The sequence below is a fragment of the Bos grunniens genome, chromosome 14 (genome assembly GCF_055505025.1).
Source record: "Bos grunniens cultivar Pamir isolate PY7600 chromosome 14, Bosgru_T2T1.0, whole genome shotgun sequence".
Classification (NCBI taxonomy): domain Eukaryota; kingdom Metazoa; phylum Chordata; class Mammalia; order Artiodactyla; family Bovidae; genus Bos; species Bos grunniens.
In genome coordinates, this window is record NC_141178.1 from 12230301 (window position 1) to 12256494 (window position 26194).

At 46.7% G+C, this 26194-nt stretch overlaps 1 protein-coding gene across 6 annotated transcripts; it reads right to left on the minus strand.

Moving 5' to 3' along the window:
• Positions 1-10057: 10057 nt before the first annotated feature.
• Positions 10058-23683, minus strand: GEM (GTP binding protein overexpressed in skeletal muscle). Of its 6 annotated transcripts, none has more exons than XM_086335322.1 (5): positions 23613-23683; positions 21863-22202; positions 14174-14250; positions 12894-13098; positions 10058-11431 (listed from the first exon to the last, which is right to left on the minus strand). In XM_086335322.1, exons 2-5 carry the CDS (start codon positions 22191-22193, stop codon positions 11154-11156), a joined length of 891 nt encoding a protein of 296 aa, XP_086191448.1. In that variant the 5' UTR covers positions 22194-22202; positions 23613-23683; the 3' UTR covers positions 10058-11153. The 6 variants fall into 6 exon arrangements, with proteins under 6 accessions (XP_086191448.1, XP_086191445.1, XP_086191447.1 ...); XM_086335319.1 differs by having other exon boundaries at positions 23569-23683; XM_086335321.1 differs by lacking the exon at positions 23613-23683 and adding an exon at positions 22425-22644.
• Between the last annotated feature and the right edge of the window lie 2511 nt (positions 23684-26194).

A 26194-nucleotide genomic window follows, 5' to 3' on the forward strand; every position in this document is an offset into this window, starting at 1 on the left:
AATCCTTTCTCTGCTACAAATCTCTCCATCTAGATTTGACTTGCTGCATGTCAGGCAAATGAAACTGGTTTGACAACAATTTCTTGGATATGACATCAAAAGCACAAGCAACAAAAGAAAATGTGGATAAATTGAATTTCATCAAAATTTAAAACGTTTGTGCATCAAAGGACACCATAAGCAAAGCAAAAAGACAACTCATGAAATGGGAGAAAATATTTGCAAATCATATATCTAATGAGGGATTAATACTCAGAATATATGAAGAACTCCTACAGCTCAAAATAACCCAATCAAAAAATCAGCAAAGGACTTGAATAGACATTCCTCCAAAAACAGTATGTAAATGGAGAAGGAAATGGCAACCCATGCCAGTATTCTTACCTGGAAAATCCCATGGACAGAGAAGCCTAGAGGACTATAGTCCATGGGGTTGCAGAGAGTCAGACACGACTGAGCAACTAAACCACCACCAAAGGGCCAATAAGCACGTGAAAAGACTTTCAACATCACTAATCACTAGGGAAATACAAATCAGAACCACAATGAGATACTGCTTCACACCCAGTCGGATGGCTATTAACAAAAAAATATCCAATATAGGACGTGTTGGCAAGAATGTGGAGAACTCAGAACCCTTGTACATTCATTGCTGTTGGGAATGCAAAATGACACAGCCACTGTGGAAAAGGGCATGGAGATTTCTCAAAAAATTAAAGATAGAATTACTAAAAGATCCAGCAATTCCACTTCTTCTCAAAAGAATTGAAAACAGAGACTCTTACAGATATTTATACACTCATGTTCATGACAGTATTTTTCATAATAACCAAATGGTACAAACAATCAAGTGTCTAATGATAGATGAACAAGTATAGAAAATATAGAATTCATTTGTGGATACATAAAGTGGAATATTATTCAGCCTTAAAAAGGAATGTGATTCCTTTGTGGCAGGAAGTTTGGTCCATCCTTTGGCCAGGACATTCAGGCTGGACTCCCCTCTAGAGTAGTATTGACTGCCAAGGGCAAGATGACAATTTAGGATAACAGACTAGGAGAGTCTCCTGTTAGACAGCCCCTCCCTGCTTCCAGACTTCCCTCCTAGGACTAGTCTCTGAAGGCACTTGGTTTTCATTTGAATAAACAAAATAAACCTTGCTAACAGCTTTAAGCATCATGTACCAGGAGGCTGCAGTTTTCCATTATTCTCTATAAAAACCTAAGAAATAGATAATCTTAATTCATTTACTTGATTGCTTCCTTCTGATGATGAAACTGAGCCTGATAAAGACTGTTACCTGCCCAAGTTACCGAGCTGGGATAACCCAGGGGGAACCAGCATCCAAACCCAGGCAACCCATCCTCACCTTGGGTTCATCTTATGTTTTCAGCTACTCTCTCATGGAGCTGCACAATCTGCATCTTCCTTCTCAGTCACAAAGGAGGTGAATCCCACGTGTCCACTTCTGTCTTCTTTCCTATACTCACAGTTATAAGCCAAAGCACCTGTGACACCCTCAGTTCAGTTCAGTGGCTCAGTCATGTCTAACTCCTTGTGACCCCATGGATTGCAGCACGCCAGGCCTCCCTGTCCATCACCATCTCCCGGAGCTTACTCAAACTCATGTCCATCGCATTGGTGATGCCATCCAACCATCTCATCCTCTGTCATCCCCTTCTCTTCCCACCTTCAATCTTTCCCAGCATCAGGGTCTTTTCAAATGAGTCAGTTCTTCACATCATGTGGCCAAAGTATTGGAGTTTCAGCTTCAGCATCAGTCCTTCCAATGAATATTCAGGTCTGATTTCCTTTAGGATGGCCTGGTTGGATCTCCTTGCAGTCCAAGGGGCCATCAAGAGTCTTCTCCAACACCACAGTTCAGAAATATCAGTTCTTCAGGTCTCAGCTTTCTTTATAATCCAACTCTCACATCCATACATGATTACTGGAAAAACCCTAGCTTTGACTAGATGGACCTTTGTTGGTAAAGTAATGTCTCTGCTTTTTAATATGCTGTCTAGCTTGGTCATAGCTTTTCTTCCAAGGAGCAAGCGTCTTTTAATTTCATGGCTGCAGTCACCATCTGCAGTGATTTACTCACAGTTATAACCTGAAGCATCTGTGACACCCTAGGGTCTCATTTATCTGTCAGGTGGAACACTGTTCCACCTAGAAGCAAGGAAATGGACAAGGTCACTATCAATCTGATATTTTTACGAGTCAAATGTCCTCATCTTTAACACCTAAAATAGCATTTCTCATTGCCCAGTCTGTACAGAGACTCTCAAAGACACAATAAAGAAAATCAAATTACAAGTTCCCTCCTGCTGCTGCCAGAAGAGATGGCGTTGGCATTTCCCCAACTGCTAATGCGCTTTAACTGGCTTCAGACATTCCAAGGGACAGTGATCAAAGCTCGTCCAATACATCAGCAAAGTAGGTGAGTATCTGTCTGGGGTGGTGGGGGGAGAATCCGCTGAGGGTGGGCACTGAGAGACCCACCTACTCCACGAACTGGTCTGACTTCCACCTGTGATTCTCCTTCAGACACTGTTGAAGTCATCGATGGGCAAACAAGCCTTCATGCCACCTCATATGTGCATAGCACTTTAATGACTCTGTAGAGGTTTGAAGACTCTTCAGAGATTACAAAGCACTTTTACTTATCTCATTCTGTCATCTTAGAAACACTGGTTTTTTCAGGGTTATATGCCCAGGAGTAGGATTGCTGGGTCATACGGTAGCTTCTGTTTCATTTTTTAAGAACCCTCCACACTGTTCTCCATAGTGGCTGCACCAATTTACATTCCCAGCAACCATGTAGGAGGGTTCCCTTTTCTCCACAGCCTCTCCAGCATTTATTGTTTATAGGCTTTTTGATGATGGCCATTCTGACGATGTGAGGTGATACCTCACTGTAGTTTTGAGAGGGGTGGGATGGTGGAGGGAGGCAGGCTGAAGAGGGAGCGGGTATATGGATACATACAGCTGATTCACGTTGCATAGTAGAAACTGATACAGCATTGTCAAGCAACCGTACTCCATTTAAAAAGATTAAAACAATTTTGAATTTAAAAAAACTGTGAAATCAATAGTATTTTTCTTATTTTATGCATGAAGATTTTAAGATGCACTGAAGTGAAGAAGTGAAGCGAAAGTCACTCAGTCGTGTCTGACTCTGCGACCGCGTAGACTTAGTCCATGGAATTTTCCAGACCAGAATACGGGAGTGGCTAGCCTTTCCCTTCTCCAGAGGATCTTCCCAACCCAGGGATTGAACCCAGGTCTCCCACATTGCAGGCAGATTCTTTACCAGATAAGCCACAAGGGAAGCCCAAGAATACTGGAGTGGGTAGCCTATCCCTTCTCCAGGGGATCTTCCCGATCCAGGAATCAGACCGGGGTCTCCTGCATTGCAGGTGGATTCTTTACCAACTAAGCTATGATTAGGAAATCCAGGACAGTCTTTTAACTCAGGTGGCAAGGCAGTGACACTTGTGGAAAGAGCATTGAACTAGGGTCTGGAACCCTGGGTTCTTGCCCAACTGGGTCACTGAGCAAATCACACCTTCAGGGTCTCAGTGTCTCTCTGTGCATAAAGGAGGAGTCCTCTGCCATCTGAGGCTCTCTCAAATTCCAAACTCGAGTCATCTTTTGGAGTCAACAGGTCCACGTGTACTACTGTGGTTCCAATGGGGCTCATGAGCATCCAGAGTCCAGAGTTTAGCTAAGATGCTCTATCCCCAGGCATTGCTGCCTCTGCATCCATTTTATTTGACCTAGTGACTTGTGGGAGGCTGTAAGCTGACAGGAACGCCCTCATGCAAGTGCATGTCCTCAGTAACAGCCCATAGAGTCACAAGCAAAAGTAAGTTCCTGACGTGACTTTCCCAGCAGCCCTTGCAAGCACAGCCTCCCCGGTGCCCATTAGATAAGACCCTGTGGAGCTTATCAAAGCCTCACTCTCTTGTCTGAATTAACCCATCGGGCCTTGCAACAAGAACCCCAAAGCTCTCCATCCTCAGACTTTAATAAAGGCTTATGCCCAGGGTCCTGTCGCTCTGTGGGCACCTTGCCTGGACCTCCCTTTAAGGCCCATTGCACTTCCTCTCGGACCTGTGAGTAACAAACTTCTGTGTTTCACTTCATTTTTGTGGTCTGTTGTTGACCACCCAGCACTCCATGCTGCATTAAGAAATGTGAAGTCAGCAAAGTCATAATAGTTCGCTACCACCCTCCTTATGGGCAACATGGTGTTGGCCATGACTCCGATATTTCACAAAGGAAAGTTCAAACGTGCCCTCACCCAGCACTGGGTGAGGATGCACTTGGGGTGACCACCCAGCTGCTGGACTGTTTCACTGGGGGTGAAGGGGGAGGCACGTTCATGGTGTGGCAGGTCTCGTCTGAAAGACATCTGGAGGCCCTGTTTGCACTTGTTTTTTTCCACCTCAGCTCAGAATTACTTTTGCCCCATCATTCCTCAGATAAGCCAGGCTTCTCACTTGCTGTTTCCAAATATTGAACCACACTATGGCCAGCCACCAGCTCCATCTTACCATCAAATAGATGAATCACAGGCAATTTCCTCTGCATTTTTTTAAATAGGATTTCCATTCCTACCTCATCGCCTTGTCCAGCCTGATGCTTACAAAAAACAGAAAGTACTGCTTTCAAATATATCTGATTGTGTTTTTAATCAAATAAAAGCTGACCGACTATTGACTGCACTCCTCACGGCTCTTTGCCTGCCCGTTTTCTGGTATTTGCAACGTGCTCTCTGCGTCTGTGGTGCTCCTGATAAGGTACCTTTTGCCGACATTCACATGAGGGGTATAGTTCCCTCATCAGATATCTAGTTTGCAACATCTGCCATCCGTATTACAATTAGTTTGTCTTCAAATGAGGCTGGTGTAAATATGTGTGGTCTGTACATATACAAACATATATAGGTGAAAGGTATATGTATGTAGCTAAAATTACAAATACCCTTCAGGAAAGTGCCCTCCAAAATTGTTTCAAATCACCCACATGGCAGCCAGTTTTCTGCAAGTCAAATGACATCCGTGGGGCCTCTAAGTAATGCTAATCTAGTACATCTCAGGCCACTTGAGTATCCATGATTCTTAAAGTCTGACAGTGAGAGGTAACTTCTCTACTTTGACTCAAGTGGTTAAAAACCTCAGCCCCACAGAAGCTGCAGGCTCATCTTGTTTCAGCTTATCTGACCACAATCTCAATAAACTGAAATTACAACTCATTTTGGTTTCTGAAAGGGCACACACCTCTTGAATACTCAGTTTCCTTTGTAAATACTGAAGTAAATAAAACCATTGACAGAAGCTGTATTTTTGAAATATACTGAATAGTGGAGCAAGATGAGAGCCTAGTTGACATTTGAAGTTATTTTAATTGCAGTACTCCAGTTTTTCCAGTAGTCATGTACAGATGTGAGAGTTGAACCTTAAAGAAGGCTGAGCACCAAAGAATTGATGCTTTCAAATTGTGCTGTTGGAGAAGACTCTTGAGAGTGCCTTGGACAGCAAGATCAAACCAGTCAATCCTAAAGGAAATCAACCCTGAATATTTGTTGGAAGGACTGATGCTGAGGCTGAAGCTCCAATATTTTGGCCATCTGATGCAAAGAGCCAACAAGCAGGTGTGCAATATTTATTTCCTCAGTGCTTCAGGAGTTAAACTGGACAATTACTGGTGGTTTCAGGCCTCTTGTTTTATGGCTTTTTTCGGCAGTCACAGAGTCGGAATCCACACCCTTCCCGCAGGATCATCTGGTAACCCGGCGCTCCCCACCCTGCTCTGCTGCCCCTTTCTCCTTGTCTCTTATTTGCACTGCCATCTGGCTGTTGTAGGTATCAGGCCTCGTTGTGTTGGGAGCACTCCCTGCACAAAACCTGGAAACCTGCGAGATGCGTGCACTCGTCAATGCAGAGCACACATTGACAGCTCTCCTGCTGGACAGCTTCTGTCCCCCTGCACAGGGTTCAGTACACGAGGCCAGGTGCTCCCGCGGCTTCCTCGCAGGTCTTCTTGCAGGGGGGGTGTGGGGGGTGGTCTTGTACCTCCAGGTTCCTGCCAGGTCAACCCCCCGGGGCACGTCCTGAAGCAGGGCCACTTGACCTCTCACATTGTTTGGCAATCTTCAAGCCCCTGCATTGTCTTCTGAACCAAGTGCAAACTTCTCAGCCTGGACATTGACACAGTCTATGACGCCCCATTCTTACCTTCCTGTTTAGTCACTTTCTACCTCTTGGACAGACAATGAATTGAGCACTTTCCATTTAATCCTCATGATAATCCTTTGAGATGGGCATTATCTTTGTTTCTCCAATGAAGAAATGGAGGCTTATAGAGGCTGTTGCTGCTGCTGCTAAGTCGCTTCAGTCGTGTCTGACTCTGTACGACCCCATAGACGGCAGCCCACCAGGCTCCCCCATCCCTGGGATTCTCCAGGCAAGAACACTGGAGTGGGTTGCCATTTCCTTCTCCAATGCATGAAAGTGAAAAGTGAAAGTGAAGTCGCTCAGTCGTGTCCGACTCTTAGCGACCCCATGGACTGTAGCCTACCAGGCTCCTCCATCCATGGGATTTTTCAGACAAGAGTACTGGAGTGGGGTGCCATCGCCTTCTTTATAGAGGCTACACCGCCCTAAATAACCCAATGCATTTCATTTCCCTAGGGTTGCTGACGTTACCAAAAACTTGTTGGCTCAAACAACAGAATGTATTCTACTGCAGTTCTGGAGGCTAAAAATCTAAAATGATGATGTTGGCAGAGCCATTCTCCCTCAGAAGGCTTTAGGGAGAATCCTTCCTTCTGTCTGCAACTACTGGTCCCAGATGTTCCTCGGCATTCCTCGCCGGCCACAGCATCATGCCAATCTCTGCTTTTGTCTTCACGTGGCCTCCTTCCCTACGTGTCAAATCTCTCTCCCTCTCTTTTCTCTTATGAAGGTGGCACTCATTGGATTTAGAGCCCACTGTAAGTCCAGAATGATTTCAAGATCCTTAACTAAGTACACCTAAAAAAAAATTTCTTTCCAAATGAGGTCCCATTTTGAGGTGGATGTGGATTTGGGGGGGAATTCAACCCACTATAGCTAACAAGTTAGAATGTGAAACTACATTTTTCTGACTCCAAGACTCATATATTTAACCACTTCACTTTTAAGAAGTGAACCACCTTCCAGAAATCTCCTGGTCAAACTGGACTTGTCTTATTTTTTCTAAACAGATTTTTCTCTTTCCTGCCTCTCTGCTCTTACTCATGCTATTTTCTTTACATGGGCCAACCTCTCCCTTTTTCTTTCTTTTAACTAGCCTTGTCTGTGGACATCTTAAGTAGTCTTCAGGATTAAGCACAATGCCACTTCCTCCAAGAGGCATTCCATGATTGCACCAGCCAAGCCCCGCCCCCCGCGTTACCTCACAGGTCTGCGGCCCCTTCTTACCTCACAGGTCTGCGGCCCCTTCTTATCTTCTATGTCATAGTCTAGGGTTTTTGTGTAGCTGTCCTCATTCACACCATGCCCACCTCCCACAAATATGCCATAACCATATCATAGGCTTCTTAAAGGCGAGACCGCCTTCTCCCATTGGGTTTCCTCCACCGCACCTTGCACACGTAGGCACTCCATGGATTTGGCCGAGTGAATTCATAATCGTCTCCTTCATTCCATTTACTGAGTAGTTCATGTATTGAGCAAAAAGACAGGTTGCTAAAAATCCAACTTTTCTCCAATGCTCCTACTTTCCAAAATGGAATTTTTAAAAATAGCCCAATTTCTTTTTCCACCTCAAATCCAATCATTTTAATAGCTTTCTTTCATCTAAACTTCATCTAATGGCAGCAGATCCAGCACCTTCCATGTATAACCCTCCCACAGTTTCATTTTCTTCCTATCCCTAATGCCACCTTCTTTGGCTTTTCGGGACAGTCGTGTTTACCTTTCTCGAGGACTTGGAGGACCAGGACAATGTCTTAGTCATCACTGTATCCCTGGCATCCGATGGTGCACGGACGCCCAGCAATGTCTGGAGGAGGTGAGGGTGAGTGAAGGCAAGATTCTGTGTAGGAGCAGTAGCTGTGGGAGCTACCTTGGGGCGAAAACTTTTGCAGGTCTCTCGCTGTTCTCATCGCAACCATGTGAAGTAGGTGTTATACCTACATCACAGATGGGCAAACTGAGGCTGAAGGGGATAAGCAAATTCCTACTGGTCACATAGCCACAGTGATGAAACCAGTTTGAAACCCAGATCTGTTTGAACCAAACCACCTCTCAGACTGAACTGCAACCTGCAGTGTGCCTGGCTCAGCTGGGGGAGCCCTGGGGCAACGGTCCTCAACGGGCCCTGAGGCTTAGACGCCTGGGAGCCGTTGGCTGTTTATCTAAGGAGATCTGCAATAAGTGAGGAGGCAGGCTGAATTGGGAGAAAAGAGTATAAAGAACACGTGTGTGTGTGTGTGTGCGTGTCAGGCGCGTGTGTGGTATGTGTGCTGTGGGATGTGTGTGCATGTTGTGTGTGTATGCTACGTGGAGGGTGCGTGTGTGCGGTTTGTGTTACGTGTGGGGGCTGTGCAGGGGAGGTGTGCCATGCTGTGTGTGGTGTGTGGTGTGTGGGGCGGAGAGAAGGGCTGGCCGATGAGGATGAAAAGAGCTGTGTGTACAGGAAACGGTTTTAGATTCTAGAAGATGCAAATACATCACAGCTGGATACCAGTCATAACCCAGATACTTCATAGCTGAACAAACTGAGGAAGTCACTTATCCCCTGGCCTTGTTTGCTGTAAAATGGCCTGTCAACCTCATGGAGCCACTGGGAGAAACTATTCAAGAAGAAATGCTATTAAAACCTTCAATGTATGTAAAGCTCTGTACCGCAGAGAGGTGAAAAGGAAAAGATTGAAGTGGTTCTTGATTTTAAGGAGTGTCCATTTCATTTTGGGGAGACTGACATATAAAACAATATTCTAAGGTAATTAGCCTCCAATTAAAATTTAAAAAAAACTAATTGATGCAAAATGGAAGATGTGTGTCAATGAAAACTGCCATCTCTCAAGCTCTTTACAGTGTGGCAAACTGAACAACATCCATCTCACAACCTTATAAGGCAGGTATATTTAGCAGCCCCGTTTTGCAGATGAGAAACTGATAGTTAAGAAGCTTTAATCTCTACTCCAGATGCACATGTTAAATGGCACAGCCGGAATTCCGCAGAGGCCTGTGTAACCTGAATCTTTACTCTCATCACTTCCCTGTACTGTTTCCTTACACAATTCAAAGATACAAAGTTCTGAGATGGGAACTTCTGCTCCCAACTTAGAAAAGGGAGAAGAAAGGGCAACAGAACAGAAAAGAAACCCCTTGTAAAACTGTGTCACTCGAGGCAATATGCAAGGTCCCACGATTGTCACTGTGTGTGTCTGACCACAAACTCAGAAAGAGAGGGAGTTGAGAGTGAAAGAGGGGGCACATGGGGGCCGAGGGTGTGAACAGGGAGCCCCACTCCTGCAGCAGAAGGGCTACACAGCACCACTGGAAAGCAGCCATGTATTAATGTCCAGCTGTAATAAAGTCAGCAAGGAAAATTTGGTTAAAGCCTTGCCTGGCTAGATCTCAGGCTGAAAATCACCAGCTTCCTTTTTTTCCTCCCTAATCCTTTATAATTTCCTCTAATGCTTTACTCAAGCTTAGGACCATGAGCCTTTGGGGAGCAAAGCGAGGCCCATCTGTTGAGTTAGGAATTTTCCAGACCAAAGTAAAGATCAATCTCACTTTTATTGTAACTTAGCATTTACGTGACTCCAAATACTTCCTAACTGTATCAGCTGAAAATCACCTTGCATTATTGTGAATCACGTCCCAAAGGACAGGGGTCAGGAATACTCTTTAAAACAGATAATGACTGGGCTACTGCCAATGAAAAGAAGAAATAAAATGATAGGTAGGTTTCTTTATAGTTTGCTTGCTCTGGAAGCTATACCAAAATGATCACAACCATCTTTCCTGGAGAGGAAAAATATTTAGGAATGCCTTTTTTTTTCCAAAGATTTTATTTATTTTATTATAAGACATATAGGTAAAAACTTGAATATTCTGAAAAAGATAGAAAATGGTAATAAAACGGGTGTTTTTCTTAATAAGAAACAGGTTCATAAATATGCTTTATCAAATGTTACAATGGTTGTTATTTTGCAAAATAATAATAAATAGAGCAGAGCTGCGGCATACAAGGGTCAACCCAAAATGCTGGAAGTATTTATGTTTTGTGTTTTACAAAAATTCAGAGCTTCGATTATATTTTAAAATCTGGCATTTTGCACTCTACGTTCTTAGTAATTTAGATGTTAAAAATATTTTTATGATGGCCCCATGATTTTAAAAACAATGCAACAGAAAATGTGGTTTGGCTAAATAGAATCTGATTAAAATAATTTTCCTCTAAATAAAAAAATATAAGACACAATAGTAAATACACAGTTTTTGAACCCATAAGTGGTACATGTATCAATTCCAAATTCTACAGATTTCTGGATCATCAACTATGGGCATTGAACAAAAATAGTTTGCTAAGCTTTCGTTTCCAGCAAGTCCATCATCTCTCACAGCTTCACGGAGCAATGACAGTGATGACCATGATGAACCCAGTTATGCAGTTCTAGCTCCACAAATATAAGCTACAAAGACAGAAGTTCTCTTTCCTTTGCAAAACTCTTTTGACAGCTTTCCTATATTTGCCTATGACCGACTGATTGGCCTCAAATTCACATATCAGAACACCAGGCAAAATTTTAACTAGGAAAAGTTCTTATCCAGGCATTCTTCGGTAGGCTTCGATTCTCTATCAACCAAAGGAGAGAAGAAACACATGTGAACCCCGACCACGCCCTCTAATGAGTCTTGGGTGTTCAAACAGCAAAGGTCAGGCTCTTCCTGTAAATGAATACTGACTCCTCACGAAGCTCTTTCATTTTCCATGCGTACATTGCCCAGCAGGCTAGCACATTAGTTCCCAGCTACAATAGGGGAAGCCACATCTAACGATACTTAAGAATCCAATCTAATATAGATTATGGGTCCCAGTGGCCTTCAGTGATGTCCTCTGCGGGACAGCGGGTGGCTCTGGGTGCCTAGAGCACCGAGAGGTCATGGCAGGACTTGGACTTGAGCTTGAAGGCCATGTTCTTGTTGTTTTTGGCCACGATCTTGCCCCAGAAGCGCCTGGCTTTCCTGGGGATGCTCTCCCGCCGCTTCTGGTAGGCCAGCCGCCGCTCGTTCTTCTCCTTGCTGTCCCGCCGGAGGCGGACCTGCCGCACGATGCCTTCAAACAGCTCCTTGACGTTGTGCTGGACGGCTGCAGAGGTCTCGATGAACTTGCAGTCGAACACCACAGCACACGCTCTCCCTTCTGATGGGGAAAGCAAGAGGGCGAGAGGAGAGTCAGGGGAGCTGCAGATTTGACCCGACACGCACACAGCCAAGCTGGATGCGGCGACACGCACACAGCCAAGCTGGATGCGGCCTAACTTTAAACGGTGCCCCAGGGAACTCGAAGTCAGCAATCCACATGATGGATACCGGAGGCCACGGGGACACGTGGCCTCCCTTAAACAGAAGCAAAGAGCCTCACAGGAAAATTCCTGGAAGCAGCAAAGACGGGCTTTAGATCGGGCCCATCAAATTCACCAGTGTCATAGTATTAATTATAATAGTCCCAGCCATTGTCTTAATTGACTCCCCTCGGGAAATGGGCTAAATACTTGACAAATATTTTTTTAATGTTCACAACAGTCTTTAAAAGTACACTATCCCTTTCAGGTAGCTGATGAAACAGGAAGGGAGGGGCATTCACACAGCCTGTAAGTAGCAGCTGTGAATCCAGGTCTGCTTCACTCTCAAGTTCATGTTCTTTACTCTTTCTCCTGATTCAGTTCCTGAATTGAAAATTAAGAATCCTACTAGTTTATTTCCTCTCTTAAAAAAACTTTTTTTAAGTTTTGATGAGATATTTTGAAAAAATTTTGAAGATTTCACATATGTACAGTACAATTACAGCAACCCTACAAACAAGTTTTTCTGAAACAGTCTCAATTTCGAATGTTCTCCTGTGTTCAATGACCAGGTGTCCACATTTTTGTTTGGGGGGAACTAACTACTATAGACAGCCATTTCCCAAGAGTAAGGCATTCCCAAGCTGGTTGGGTCTTTTCAGTCTTTTACAGGGTTCTTTACTCCTGGGTTGAGGCTGGCAATGCAGCTTTTTTTTTTTTTTTTTACCATTGTACAAATCTGTATTAGGACAATAAAATTTTAAGGTCCCCAAAGGCACTTGGGTGCCAGCTCAACAAATAGAAAGTATCCTTGAATTATGACAAGGGTACGTGACACCAGCAGACTGATGCCTTGACTGGAATTCAGGAAACAAAGAGTGAGGGCTGGAAGGATGCTTCTAGGAACCAGAGGCAGCCAGAGTAGAATTCTCAATCTCGGTGAGACTCTTTCTCACGATGCCCCTTAATCAAAGTGCCCATCCTTCCTGTCTAAAGATGTTACTTTCACTTCCCAGAAGGCTTGAGATCTCCCTGGAGAATAGAAGGGACGAGGCCAAAAGGCTGGGGATGGCCAGTTTTCCCTGAGCCAAACCTCTTCCCTAAAGGAATCCCAGAGAAAGCCTTGGGGATGGAGAGACTGGAATCCCGCACGTAGAGCAGATGATCTGCTGGGAACGTGGACCTCTTCGAGAGGATTCTCAAAACTCCACGTGGCATTCTAGTAAGTCCCTGGTTTCAGCTTCAGGAAAGAGCAACCATCAGAAGCAAAAGGCAAGGGACTCAGAGACGTTTCTACAGTACTGGCACCGCTCCTCTTACCTGATACGGACACTTCCCGGCACCGCACCAGGTCACTTTTGTTGCCAACCAGGATTATCGGGATGTCCTCGGTCTGCCGGGCCCTGCGAAGCTGAATCCGCAGCTCGGATGCCTTCTCAAAGCTGGCTCGGTCCGTGATGGAGTAGACGATCAGGTAGGCATCCCCCACCTGCATGCAGTGGTCCTGTAGCCACTCACTCTCCCCCTGATAAAGGACAAGTCTTCCATGAGCTCAGAGCTGCCTGGTTGAATGAGGTGTCCATTTGAAAGAGGGAACGTGTGTATCCCAGCGTCCCTCTGCTGATTCGGGAGAGGAAGAAAATTCATTCCAACTCCCCCCAGAGGCATCTGTCTTCCATGATGTCTGTGACTGTAAAGACTGCTAGCTCAGACGGGACGGACGCCAAAAACTTTGACTTTCTGATTCCTCCTACAGCTTGAGTTGATAAATTATACAATGGGTCTGCCAAACAATATTTCCAATTTTATTTCAACCACCTAAAAGGAGCCTTTCCTGGCTTCCATAAAATTCTTTTTGCCTCTCCTGCTGCTACTGCTACTGCTGCTAAGTCGCTTCAGTCGTGTCCGACTCTGTGCGACCCCATAGACGGCAGCCCACCAGGCTCCCCCGTCCCTGGCATTCTCCAGGCAAGAACACTGGAGTGGGTTGCCATTTCCTTCTCCAATGCATGAAAGAGAAAAGTGAAAGTGAAGTCTCGCAGTCCTGTTCGACTCTTCGCGACCCCATGGACCCCTACCAGGCTCCTCCGTCCATGGGATTTTCCAGACAAGAGTACTGGAGTGGGGTGCCATTGCCTTCTCCGTTGCCTTTCCTAAGTGATGAAATTAAGAATCCTTTCATTAGCATAGGAGGAGTCTCAATAAACAGAAGGTTGGTCTAGCATACAAGCTCAGAAACCCAAACCTTTCACCAAAAAAAGCAAAATGTGAAAACTATTGAGAATGTCAACTTCATATAATAAGGTTTTATGCAGTTTAAAATTATCACCCATACTTACTGGGACTTTCCCTAAAACAAATACACTTTGTATTTCTGAATAGACCTAAGGGCAGATCACTGCCACTTGCTTGTTATTCAGAGCTCATTTATGAACAACGTGTTCCTTACAACAGTTTCGGTCTTCAGAAGTAAATGCTTTTTAATCAAGAAAATGAGTCCACCTTATCTGGAACATCAAGAAGGACAATGTCACCCTTGCACCAAACAGCCTGTTGGAAGGCAGGCCCCAGAGGAGTTTACAGTCACGGGCCCTGCATACCTTGTTCTCCCACATGTCCAGGAGGATAATTGTTGCAATTTCCCCATCAACCATCAGTGTTCGTTCATATGTATCTTCTGGAAAAGAAAGAACAGTGATGTTGGAGTCAAACAGATAGGCAACACTTTTCTCTAAGAGGGTGATGCAGCAAATTATGCCAGAAAATAAACTTACTAACTATGCAATTAATTATGCAAGTAGACAGAGTAAACTGTGTAAATATTCACAAAGATAAACTCTTTTTTAACCACCTTCAACAACATTCCGCACATATTCCTCCAGTATTTACTAAGCAGATCTCCTGCTTCTTCCGAATATGTGTCACTAAACACTTGAAAGGCATCCATTCATTTTCATCATTCCTATACATTTTATACAGGAAAACCCTTTAGGAGAATAAACTCACTTGAGTACTTTTGACTCCGATTCCATGGATGCTGCCTGAGAAACACTGACTGCCCAGTAGAACTGCAAACGTAGCTCACAGCCCTCACAGGGCTGATGACTGAACATTCACTGGCAATTTCAGGAGCTTTCAGCTCACAGAGCTCTTTTGAAATATGCAAGAAAAAAATCTTGAGACTACCCTTATTTTGATTACATTTTCTGCATTTAAAAAATATAGGTCCCTGGAATAAACGGGATCGCTTTTCCATCTTAAGTAGAACAGAGGCACAGCCTCCAGCTCTACTTAGTAATGGAAACTTCCCTCCTGGCACTTGAGCCCAGATTGAGTGTAGGTGAAGGGTGAATGCAGTCCAAAGGGCAGAGCAGCTCCAGGCCAGAAAAATCAGTGTGTGTGTAGGGGGGAGGGGAGTAACTGAGTTCAGTGGGATTTTTGCAAGAGAAATTCCCATCAGTTCCACACAACTAAGCCCATACTCCCTCTATTTGTACATTGCGGTTTCCTGTTTTGAATTTTAACATTAGAAAATTATTATCTTCGTAATGATTTTTTGTCTTTTTGTTTTTTGGTCATTTTTCGTTGGCTGTTCTTTTTGCTAGGAACTAGGACAATCAGAAGAAGAGAGCACCAGAGGATGAGATGGCATCACCAATGCAATGGACATGAACTTGGGCAAACTTCGGGAGATGGCGAGGGACAGGCAGGTCTGGCTACAGTCCATGGGGTCGCAAAGAGTCGGACACAGCTGGGCGACTGAATGACAACAGTTCTCTCCAATATTCAAAGGCTTGTTCCCTCACCTCCTTCTGAGTGATGTGTTTCCTGACCACCTTCTTAAAATTCCGTCATCCTCCTCCCAATATTCCTTACTCCCTTCCCTGTTTTTTCTTCACTGTGCTGATTGCTATCTAACAAGAATGCATTTAATGTACTCATTTTATTATTTTCGGTCCCTCTCACCTTCCAGAATGTTAACGCAGATTTACCTCTGTGCTGTTCACTGCCCTCTCCCCCAGCACCCAGGACACTTCCTGGGTAGATGGCGGGTGCTTAGTAAATACTTATCAAATGAATGAATGGATGATAAATATAGCACTGCAGCTGTGAGCACAAGCAAACCTGAACTCAAATCTGGGTGCCCGCCCTTATTAACTATTTGGCTCTGAACTGCTTTCTTAATTTCTCTGGGCCTCAGTCTCTTCATCTGTGAAATGGAACTGATTATAGTATCCATACCTTAGGGCTATCTGACAATTACATTTATCAAGCCTGGGCACACAGTAGACATGCAGTAAATGTTAGCTGTTATCATCACTTCTTCAGATCATGGAAGTTGGTTCTTGCCATACTTGCTGTTTCCTATTACAGGTAATCCTAGCTGAAGAGCCCTGCATTGTAGGAACCAGGATATTTCCTGCTTTATAACAGTGAGGTACTTAGAAGAAGCAGTGCTCCTGGTTTACATAACTGAAAAAGACACATTATCCCAATGTTCATGTGCAAATTGTAAAAGTACTATTTACAACAGTCAGGACATGAAAGCAGCCTAGATGTCCATCAGCAGAAGAATGGATAAAGATGTGGTGCATATATACAATGGAATATTACCCAGCCATAAAAAGGAATGGAATTGGGTCATTTGTAGTGATGTGGATGAACCTAGAGTCTGTTGCACAGAATAAAGTAAGTCAGAGGGAGAAAAACAAACACTGTACATCAATACATATATATGGAATCTAGAAAAATGGTACTGACGAACCTATTTACAGGGCAGGAATAGAGACGCAGACGTAGAGAACGGACTTGCAGACGCAGTGGGGAAGAAGGGGATGGGACAAACCGAGAGAGTAGCATTGACGTGTATATAGCTAGTGGGAAGCCACTGAATACAGCGCAGGGAACCAGCCCAGCGCTCTGCGACGATCCACGGGGGCGGAATGCAGGGGGCAGAGGCTTAAGAGGGAACCCGCTGTATACAGCACAGGGAACCAGCCCAGCGCTCTGCGATGATCCACGGGGGCGGAATGCAGGGGGCAGAGGCTTAAGAGGGAACCCGCTGTGTACAGCACAGGGAACCAGCCCAGCGCTCTGCGACGATCCACAGGGGTGGAATGCAGGGTGCAGAGGCTCAAGAGCAAGGAGATACAGGTGTGCTTGTAACCGACTCACACTCTTATACAGCAGAAATTTACAACACTGTAAAGCAACTACGCTCCAATGTAAAACAGAAAAGCCATGCTCCTGGTCTAATGTTTCTTCATCTAGGGACTAGAATCAAGAGAGAGAAAGGAAGGAAACGTGGACAGAGGAGAATAAAAATGAACCAGGAACAACTTTGAATTTCTCAGTGTCCCCACCTTTTCTGGAGTCACTCTTCTAAACGATGGTAACTGTTTCCCACTGGGGATTTTTAAGTCTATTTATTCCCACCGTGTTTGCTACCCTCAGGATGCATCAGGAATGGATCGGAGTGAACAGCATAACTTGGCTTAGTGGAGAGTAGAGTCTCATGACTTCAACAGGCAAATGTATACAACCAAGTGCAAACCATCAGAGTTTGGGCAGCACAGATCGGGCTGGGGGTAGTGGTGGGGGCGTGGCTGCCTGCCCGTGACCACCTCAGAGTTTTTATCTTTTCTCTGAAAGCCTTCCTTGCACTCAGAAAACTCAAAAAAAAACACCCCACTTTCTCTGCTCATCACTCACTACCCAAAAGTGGGCAGGCACAAGAGATCTGCTTGAATCTCTAGTAGTTCAGACAGAAGCATACTGTATTCCAGTAGCTAAGGGAAAAAGCAAACTCAAACTTTCTCTCAGTTTAAGAATTATCAGAAGAAGTCTAGAGGAATAAGTGGACTGAAGAGTCCAGTTGCAAATTAAGGACAAACTGCTTTGCTGTCCCGGAAGGTTCCTGACAGGATCGTTTTGACTTACCCCTGCCTGAAAGTCACTGTGTTGGAAACCCAGGAGCCTAAAACAATACATCTCGGCCCTGCTGTGGCCATGTGCCCTGCACCTGGGTTTATGTAGCGCCTCTGGCTACGTGCCCCAAGGATTCCTCAAACACACAGAGCGTCCGCGTGACAGCCTTCTGCTACCAGGAGAGAACCTGCTTGTAACCAAAGCTTGCGTTTCTCTTCCTCTCTTAGGCACTTACCTTTCAGCCTTTTTAAGTGCTAATCAGGTAAGAAGAGCTGACATAAAAGAATATGAAATTCTAGACGAGTCCTTTGAAATATGCGCTGGGTGAAGCTGTGTGGAGAAAGGGTTGAGGCCTCTTGTTAGAAGGCTTCTCAGATCCCTGGTCTGGAGAAGGCCTCCTTTTTCTGGTGCTCCCCCATGAAGGCTGGGGTGCGGGGGGTGGACTCACCCCCTGTAGAACAGGAGAGACCCTCCTGAGGGGTGGGGGAGAGTTTCTAACTGGGCAACTGTGGTCGGTCTCCATTTTCCCTGAACTGCTGCCTCTTGATTTGTCTGTACTGCATTTGACCCCCCACCCTCTTTGCTCGGAGGACCACCCTGCTCAAGACTGGCTCCAGGGCTGTGTGTGAGCCTGAACAGGAGTTCTCTCACCTGCCGGAACTGGTCCTGGCAGCCTCTGGAAAGTTCTGAGGCTCCAGCATCCCTCTCCCCCCAGAACTCTCAACTGCTTTCAGCTTTCAGAGTCCAGAGGGTCCCACTTGGAAAGGAACAAGCAGCACTGAGGAGCACTGGCCTCCCCTCTAGTGGCTCCCGTCTCCTCTGCCCGCCTCACAGGGCCCCAGGCAAGAGGCACCAGAGTGGACGAAGGGCTTCAAGCAGTGAAAGGGCCGGCGCGGAAGAGAAGCCCACGGGAAGGAAACAGCAGACGCAGAATCAGCCCCAGCTAATGTTCACTTGGTACTCACTCTGTGCCCGGCACTGTGCTATCTCCCCTTATCCTCTTAATAACCTTTGATGTCAGTAGTGTCCCTATTTTACTAATGAGGAAGCATGAGAAGGGTAAGTATCTTGTCCAGGAGCACCCAGCATCAAAGTGAAAAGAAAGTGAAAGTGAAAGTGGCTCAGTCGTGTCTGACTCTTTGTGACCCCATGGACTGCATAGTCCATGGAATTCTCCAGGCCAGAATACTGGAGTGGGTAGCCATTCCCTTCCCCAGGGGCTCTTCCCAACCCAGGGATCAAACCCAGGTCTCCCCCATTGCAGGCAGATTCTTCACCAACTGAGCCACAACGGAAGCCCAAGAACACTGGAGTGGGTAGCCTATCCCTTCTCCAGGGGATCTTGCCCACCCAGGAATCAAACCAGGATCTCCTGCATTGCAGGCGGATTCTTTACCAACTAAGCTATGAAGGAAGCCCAGCATCAAAACTGGGGTCCAAACCCACATACGAGGTTTCAAGTCCAGTGGTCTCTGCTGTACATCTGTGCATACGTGCAATGTCTTCCCACCTCCCTCAGGGCTTCTAAATCCTAGTGGTCCTTAGGGTCCAGCTCAGAGACCAACACTTGCATGAAACTTTTCCTGATTTCACAGCCAGAAGTGGTATTTATTTTCTCCTCTGAATTCCCCCGGTACTGCCCTTGTACCTCTTTGAAGATACTAACCGCGTCCTATCTTGATTTATAAGTGGGTGTATATCTGCTCTCGACTACAAATACTGTCAGTATCCTTAAGGAAGAAACCCCACGACTCTTAGTATGTCCTCACTGAGTCGCATCAAGCTTCATGGTATACGTTCAGTAACTGATGAATGGACAGATGAGTGAATGAATGAATGGCATTAAATATGCACAGAGAGTCATAAGATTAGTGCAATATAATCTTAACAACATTCATCTTTATTTGGAGAAATAATGATGAGAGTATCGTGTACTTTTTATCTTATGGTTAATGCTGAAAAAAAGAACAATGCAGTGAAGTGCCATGGAAAACCCTCTCCTCGGGAAAGATAAAGCCAACCACCGATTCCAACAGCCCCCCACAGGTAAGAGCTGTAATCCTAGACAGTATGAGTTACTCAAATAGGTCAGATTAGGTAGGATGAGTCACCCAAGAAGCTTCCTGTTGTCAAAGATTCTCTGTCTGAGGAGATCACGAAAGGATTCCCCCTACCAATAGTCCCCTCTCCCCATTAAACAAAGAAGCCTCCCAAATACAGAAGCCTGCCTTCCCAAGGTTCAGGGATGGGTCAGTCTTCTTCATACCCTATGCTCACAGGAATACCACCTTCTGGACAGGTACCACTGTGCTCTAATGGACAAACATTTTTGAGAGTCTGCTATATACTAATTATTTCAATCCCTCCCTCTTAAAGAAATGAACAAAAATTCTTAGTTGGTCTCTTTTTCATATCAATCCCCAAAGTACTTTACTGTGACTTCTTTATTAATTTTTATGCTGCTCTAAATTACAGCCCCCAGCCTTCAAATCCTTCCTAAGAGGGTATTATGGTGTACCTCATCCATCACTGAGTACCCCAGAGCATGGCATGGAGCCAGGCATGTGGGAGGTACCCTGCCCAAAGTGCTATAGTATGTAACAGCATTCGGATGCTAAATCCAGTGGCGGCCGAGTACAGTGAAAGAACACAGGAATTTAGATTCAATCACAACTAGTTTTGAATCCTGGGCAAACCAGGGACTAGCTTTTTCACCCTGGGAAAGTCACTTGACTTCACAAGCTTCCACTTCTTCACCTGTAAAATAGGGACTTTAGAACCAAATGGGCTTAATTTTTATAAGTACTATTAAAATACCTGTGGGAAGTACTTAGCACTATGTGCCTGGCGCATAGCAGGTTCCCTATCAATGGTGGAAGGTGAACACCACCAAACTAATTTCGAAAATCCCGGGTTCTAATCCAAGATGCTCCAGAGGGTGATTCCAGGTAAGTCCCTAAGACTCAGTGTACAGACATGATGTGAGGACCAAAATAAAGTCACAAATATAAGGCACCCAATGAAGCATCTGTCCCACTGCAAATGCACATTCTAGATGAGAGCCTCCTGCCTGTCTCCTATAGGGACACGCACCCGTGGGTCTTTACTAAAAAAAGAGATACTGAGCCTCTTTCTCCCTTGAACTAGGGTTTAGCTGTCATCCCTGAGACGTCAGGAGTGAGGAGAAAAATCAATGTTCTATCAATGAGTCATCATTTAAAGCCAGTTCCGGAGCTGCCTCATGAAGCAGTGAACTCCCAGACAAAGGAAGAATAGATGTTTAGTAGAAACGGGCTGACAGCAGTAAGGAAGGAGTAGGATTTCTGTGCATCAAGCAGAGGGCAGAACCGTGTCATCACTAAGGCATCTTCCTACTCCTGAAACCTGTGATTCAGCGGTGAGTTGCAACTGAGCGTTCAGACAGACCATGCCACTGGGACAAGCATGCTTCCTTCATTTCCACAAATGCAAACAGGGACATACAGTGACCCTGGCATCGTCTAAGACCCTGTGGCTGAAAGACACTGAATTTAAACCATCGATTACAGGAGCCTCATCTTACTTCCCAGAATACAGTGCTATGCTTTACTTGAGGAATATGTGATTTTTTTGAGACTGTATCACCTCAGATCAGTTTTGGAAACCAAGGCCTAAATAATAAATACCTTAAATGAGATTATCCATGGAAAATTGAAAAACCATAAGTATACTTACAAACGTTAAGTATCATCATTGTTATCCTTCAATATCTTTTTTAAATATTGTGCTATTGAAAATAGAGATTTTAAACAATTTTATACCCTCTAAAGCCTCTAATGGCAACCCACTCCAGTGTTCTTGCCTGGAGAATCCCAGGGACAGGGGAGCCTGGTGGGCTGCCGTCTATGGGGTTGCACAGAGTCAGACACGACTGAAGCGACTTAGCAGCAGCAAAGCCTCTAATACTGCAATAAACAAACTAATGAATTCATCCTAACAGTTTTCTAATTGGCTTGGTTTTAAGTATCACCATGGAAAAAGGCTGTGTCTACACTGAGTGCTTGAAAGGTCCAGGTCAGACCTGGCAAAAGCCAGAGGTGGGATCCTGACCCTCCGGCTCCACCCTCTGAAAACCGTCTCCCCGGTCCCTTTAGAGCTGGAATGTAAGAAATTCCCTCTCTGGCCCAGCTTCTATTTACAAGCATTTTCACTTTCTTGTCCCAGAGGCCTATGCCAGCGCTTCTGTGGGGACTGGGCTCCCCAGGCAGAGCCAAGAAGGCATAATTGCAGTTCCCAACTCTGCAGACAAATGACCCACCCACTTGCTCTTCCTCCTGAACCGCTGCTGACCCCGTAAAGCCCCCCGGAGCCGGGCCACCTACCTCCAAGCACTTCGCAGTCGCTGTCCATGCTGTCATGGACACCCGCAAAGATGTTGGCCAGAGTGGACTTGCCCACCCCCTGCTCCCCGATGAGAACCACCCGATAGTAGGTGTTTCCGGACTCAGAGGAGATGACTGAGTCCGTAGAGTCGGAGGACCAGCTCCGGCGGCAGGGGTCCTCGGGGGCGGCAGGGGGACGGCTGCGCTGGCCGTACTGCTGGGGCTCCTTCTGGACCATGAGATGCCTGCCGTCGGCGGGGATGCTCCAGCGCTGCTGCTGCGGCTGCATGCCCGCCGTGCCCTGGCGCATGGTGACATGGTTCAGAGTCATCGTCAGGTCCTGGAAGGCAAAGCAGCCAAGATGGTAGCATCAGGAAGCATGAGTTCAGGGAGCTCGAACACAGTCATCGGTGATATTTTAGTACGTGAGGTTACCAAGTAACCCTCACACAAGGAGCACCAGTGAAGCAGTCCCCAAATCCAGCAGGCTTTCAACTGAACACACACACACACACACAGCAGCTCCTCGGGCAGACTGTTATTTGCAAAGAGGAAAAGGTACCGTTAGTATCGTCCACTGCCCTGGGGCTTCCTCCATCCTTAAGGAAGCCTGGGGATTCCCCACTCAGAGCCGGCACAGAGGCAGCCAGAAGGCACCAAGAGCCTCCAGAGAAGGCTTGAAAAGCAACAAGTTAATGCAGCTGGGGACCAGCTGGCCAGGTTACCGCTCTTGTCTAAACATGGCACTTAAGTAGCACCAGCACCCAGCAGGCTTTTATGCCTCAGTGGGGAACACGTGACAATGACATCATTCCCCCCGGCTGGACTGGACCAGGGCTGATTGGAACTTCCATGTTTAGTAAAGTTGCCCTGATGCTCCCCAGCTGCCTGAATATGCTCTTATTCGAGGGGGAGAAGAATTTCTGCTTGAGGTGTATGCCTCACTTCTGCCTGCCTGCCCAAGGATATCACATTTAGCCTTGTCCTTCTGGCAGGGAGAGGACCTGCTCAGGTTCAGAGCTGTCAAACTTGCAGAGACAGTGCTTCACTCTTATTAAACTCTGTCCACTCCAAGAGTTCCTCTCCTTCAACTCGGATTTCCACCTTCCTGAAGCCAATCAGGTCCAAGACTCCCTCGAGAAAGACACTCAACAACTTGGCTACAACTTGGCCTTTCTCAAGACTCTCTCCCCTTGCCCGGAGGTCTGGACTCCCAGGCTCTCAGACAGAAAGCAGAAGCAATCTCATTTTCAGCAGCAAGATGCACTTGTGAGCGCGAGACCCTCCCCTTCCCGCACCCACTCCCCAAAACCCCAACAGGTCCATGACCCTAGCCGTGACCCTCATCTCGATGACCCTGATGACCGATCGGTTTGTAGGGTTTGTTTGTTTGTTTGTTTTTAATCTTACAAGCAGCGCCTCCGGTAGGCCGACTCTTCAAACAACCAGAACCTGAAGTATCCCTGAAGGCTGTCCTCCGATCACAGTCTGGAGGAGATGACCCTCCAACTGAACTGCACTAAAGCAACCCGTCACTGCCGAACGGCATCCTTCGCCCCTTAAACTCTGCAACACCCCTCCCTCCCGACCCCCTGATCAAAAGACCACCGCGCCGGATAGCAGGTCCCGAAGGCTCTTTTCCCCACTTGGAAAGTTCTCCGCGGGCTGGGGACGCCCACCCCTTCCCCGAGTCCTGCCCCCCGCACCTCTCCGGAGGCCCCCGCTCCCAGCCGCGGGCCGCGCGCCTTACCCGGGGGGCGGCCGAGGGCTGGCGCGCACCGCGATGCGGGCGGCCGATCGCGGGGTGACTGCGCCGGGTGCGCCCGCGCCCGCGCCCCGCGGTTTATACGCTCGCGGCCCGGGCTCTGCCGTGACGTCAGCGCCCCCGCCCGGAGTTTGGGGGGCGGGCGGCTCTGCAGCAAGCCCCGAGGGGCAGCCCCATCGCCAAATCGGTGACTCGCCGTCATGTGACCCCCGCCTCTCTCCCCTTTTAAAAAAAAATAACGACAGTTGAATCCCGGGATCCTTTATTCTGGTTTGTTCTTTTGACCAGGCGAACGCTGGAAGGGGGCAGATAATACACGAAGTGCCCCTTAATCGCACTTTTCAGCAAAACAGTTTGCGAGCTGTCCGGATGAAGGATGGAGGAAGAGGCAGGTTGGGATTGGAAACCCAGTTTCGCCAAAAGACAAACACACACACACACACACACACACACACACACACACACACAAAACACAGGGGGTTACAGCCACATTGAAGTGTTCAGGGCTTGTGTCAGCCGCATCTTTTGCAAGGGAAACCCAGTTTCGCCAAAACCAAAAACCAGGGATCGGCGAGGCTCCCGTGGAGATTTAGGCTGGGGCTACAGCCCCATGGAAGTGTTCGGGGCTTGCGTTAGACGCATCTTCTGCAAGGAAAACGGCCTCTGCCTGCTCCTGTCGCCTTCCCGGTGAAAGAGGGAAGGAGAGGAGACCCACACTGCTTCGTCTCCCTTCTTTGACCGGGACCCAGAGAGAAGGGGCCAGAGGAAGGTGGGGCAAGGGGGCAAGACCTTGAAAAGGTCTTGAAAAAACAGCTTAAGTAGGAATCCAAGCAGACTGTGCTCAATGTGGCTAGCCCTCCTGCCCTGGACCAGGACATTGAGGCTCCTGGATCAGGGAATGTAATCAGCATCCCGACTAGCAGCATCTCCTGTACCAGGCTCCCTGGCATGGCCGGTCCTGGCTGTGGAGCCAGGGCCTCTGGCCATGCGAGGAGCCTTAGCCTGGGTTCCAGTCCCGAGAATGATGCCTGTGAATAAAGGGCACAAGATAACAGAAACAGCCACTTCTTCTATCATTTACTGAGTACCTCTGAGTCCCTATATTTAGTAGGTACTGTTAGACCTCTGCAGTATCTCAAACTTTACTACAATTCTGCAAGGTGAAGATACTGCTGCTCCCATTATATGGAGGAGGAAAATGACCCCCAAAGTCAGAGAGCTTGCCCAAGTCACGCAGCTCATGTATGTGGCAGCATCAGAACTCGAAGCTCCACTTGCATGGCTCTTTGCACTGTGCCCCCAGCTGGAGGGATTCAGTGACCTCTTTTGCGGGCCACGGGCATTTCCCAGACACTGTGTTTGGAGGTGACACTGGCCTTTCCAACACATCCATCCACTTTTCCAGCCAGCTGCATCTCTGGATGGGCTGGTGGCTCTGGAAAACAGCCAGAGGCACCAGCATCTATTCAAGTGGCTGGACCCTGCTGTGAACAGAGTCTGTTCTCTGTTACCCTGCAGCACTTACGTGCTCTGGGGATTATCCAAGTGACCAGCTGCTGAGACATGCCAGGCCCCATGCTGGCAAAGATGGAATGGCAACCCAGAGCTCTCTTGGTCCCAGGTGCCCTGGGCCCAACCTCCTCATTTTATGTGAGGAAGCTGATACCCAAAGGGATGACTACCACTCAGGTAGTAACTGGCAGAGCTGCAACCAGAGCCTAAGAGTCATAATTTCCTGGATGGGTCCCTTCATTTCCATCGAGTTTTCCTTCTAGGCTTAGCCGGGAAGAGGATGGCTACAGACGTGGTGAAAAGAGAAGAGTAGGGGGTGAGGGAAGGACAGAGAGAGAGAGGGGAAGGGGAGGGGACCATCCAAAAGTTTTCCACTGACTCCGTACATGTAATCTGTGAATTATCTGTATTTCAGAATTATCTGTGCTTTTTCATGCTGAGCTGACTCTGTCAACTGATCTTAACAAAAAGACTGAAAGTGAAAGTCACTCAGTCCTGTCTGACTCTTTGCTATCCCATGGACTATAATTCTCCAGGCCAGAATACTGGAATGGATAGCCTTTCCCTTCTCCAGGGATCTTCCCAATCCAGGGATCAAACCCAGGTCTCCCGCATTGCAGGTGGATTCTTTATCAGCTGAGCCACAAGGGAAATCCAAGAATACTGGAGTAGGTTGCCTATCCCTTCTCCAGGGGATCTTCCCGGCCCAGGAGTCAAACTGGAGTCTCCTGCATTGCAGGCAGATTCTTTACCAACTGAGCCATCAGGGAAGCCAACAAAAACATTATGTGTAAATCAGAGTATATATGCATATCATGTAGCCTCTCAGTTCTACTTTTTCCCATTGATAAGAACCTAATTCTTCCCATTAAGAACCTAATTCTACGCCTAGACCATATCCCCTCTTAACTGTTGTTCATTGGTATATGTGAAGCTCGCCAGAGAAAATCAGCTCTAAAGATGGGGGAGAGGGCTCTTCAGTCCCCTATTGACTGGATAAGTACATCCGTGCTGTGTTTGAATCTGCCTTCTTAAATTTTCTGTCCCACAAGAAG

Excerpts from the sequence above, each read along its gene's own strand:
- GEM (XM_086335321.1), bottom strand. The coding sequence starts at position 22,460 with ATGGAGGAAGCCCCAGGGCAGTGGACGATACTAACG. Across the intron at positions 22,203-22,424 it reads GGCAGTGGACGATACTAACG|GACCTGACGATGACTCTGAA; the intron begins GTACCTTTTCCT and ends TTTGCCTTCCAG. Across the intron at positions 13,099-14,173 it reads TGGACATGTGGGAGAACAAG|GGGGAGAGTGAGTGGCTACA; the intron begins GTATGCAGGGCC and ends GTCCTTTATCAG.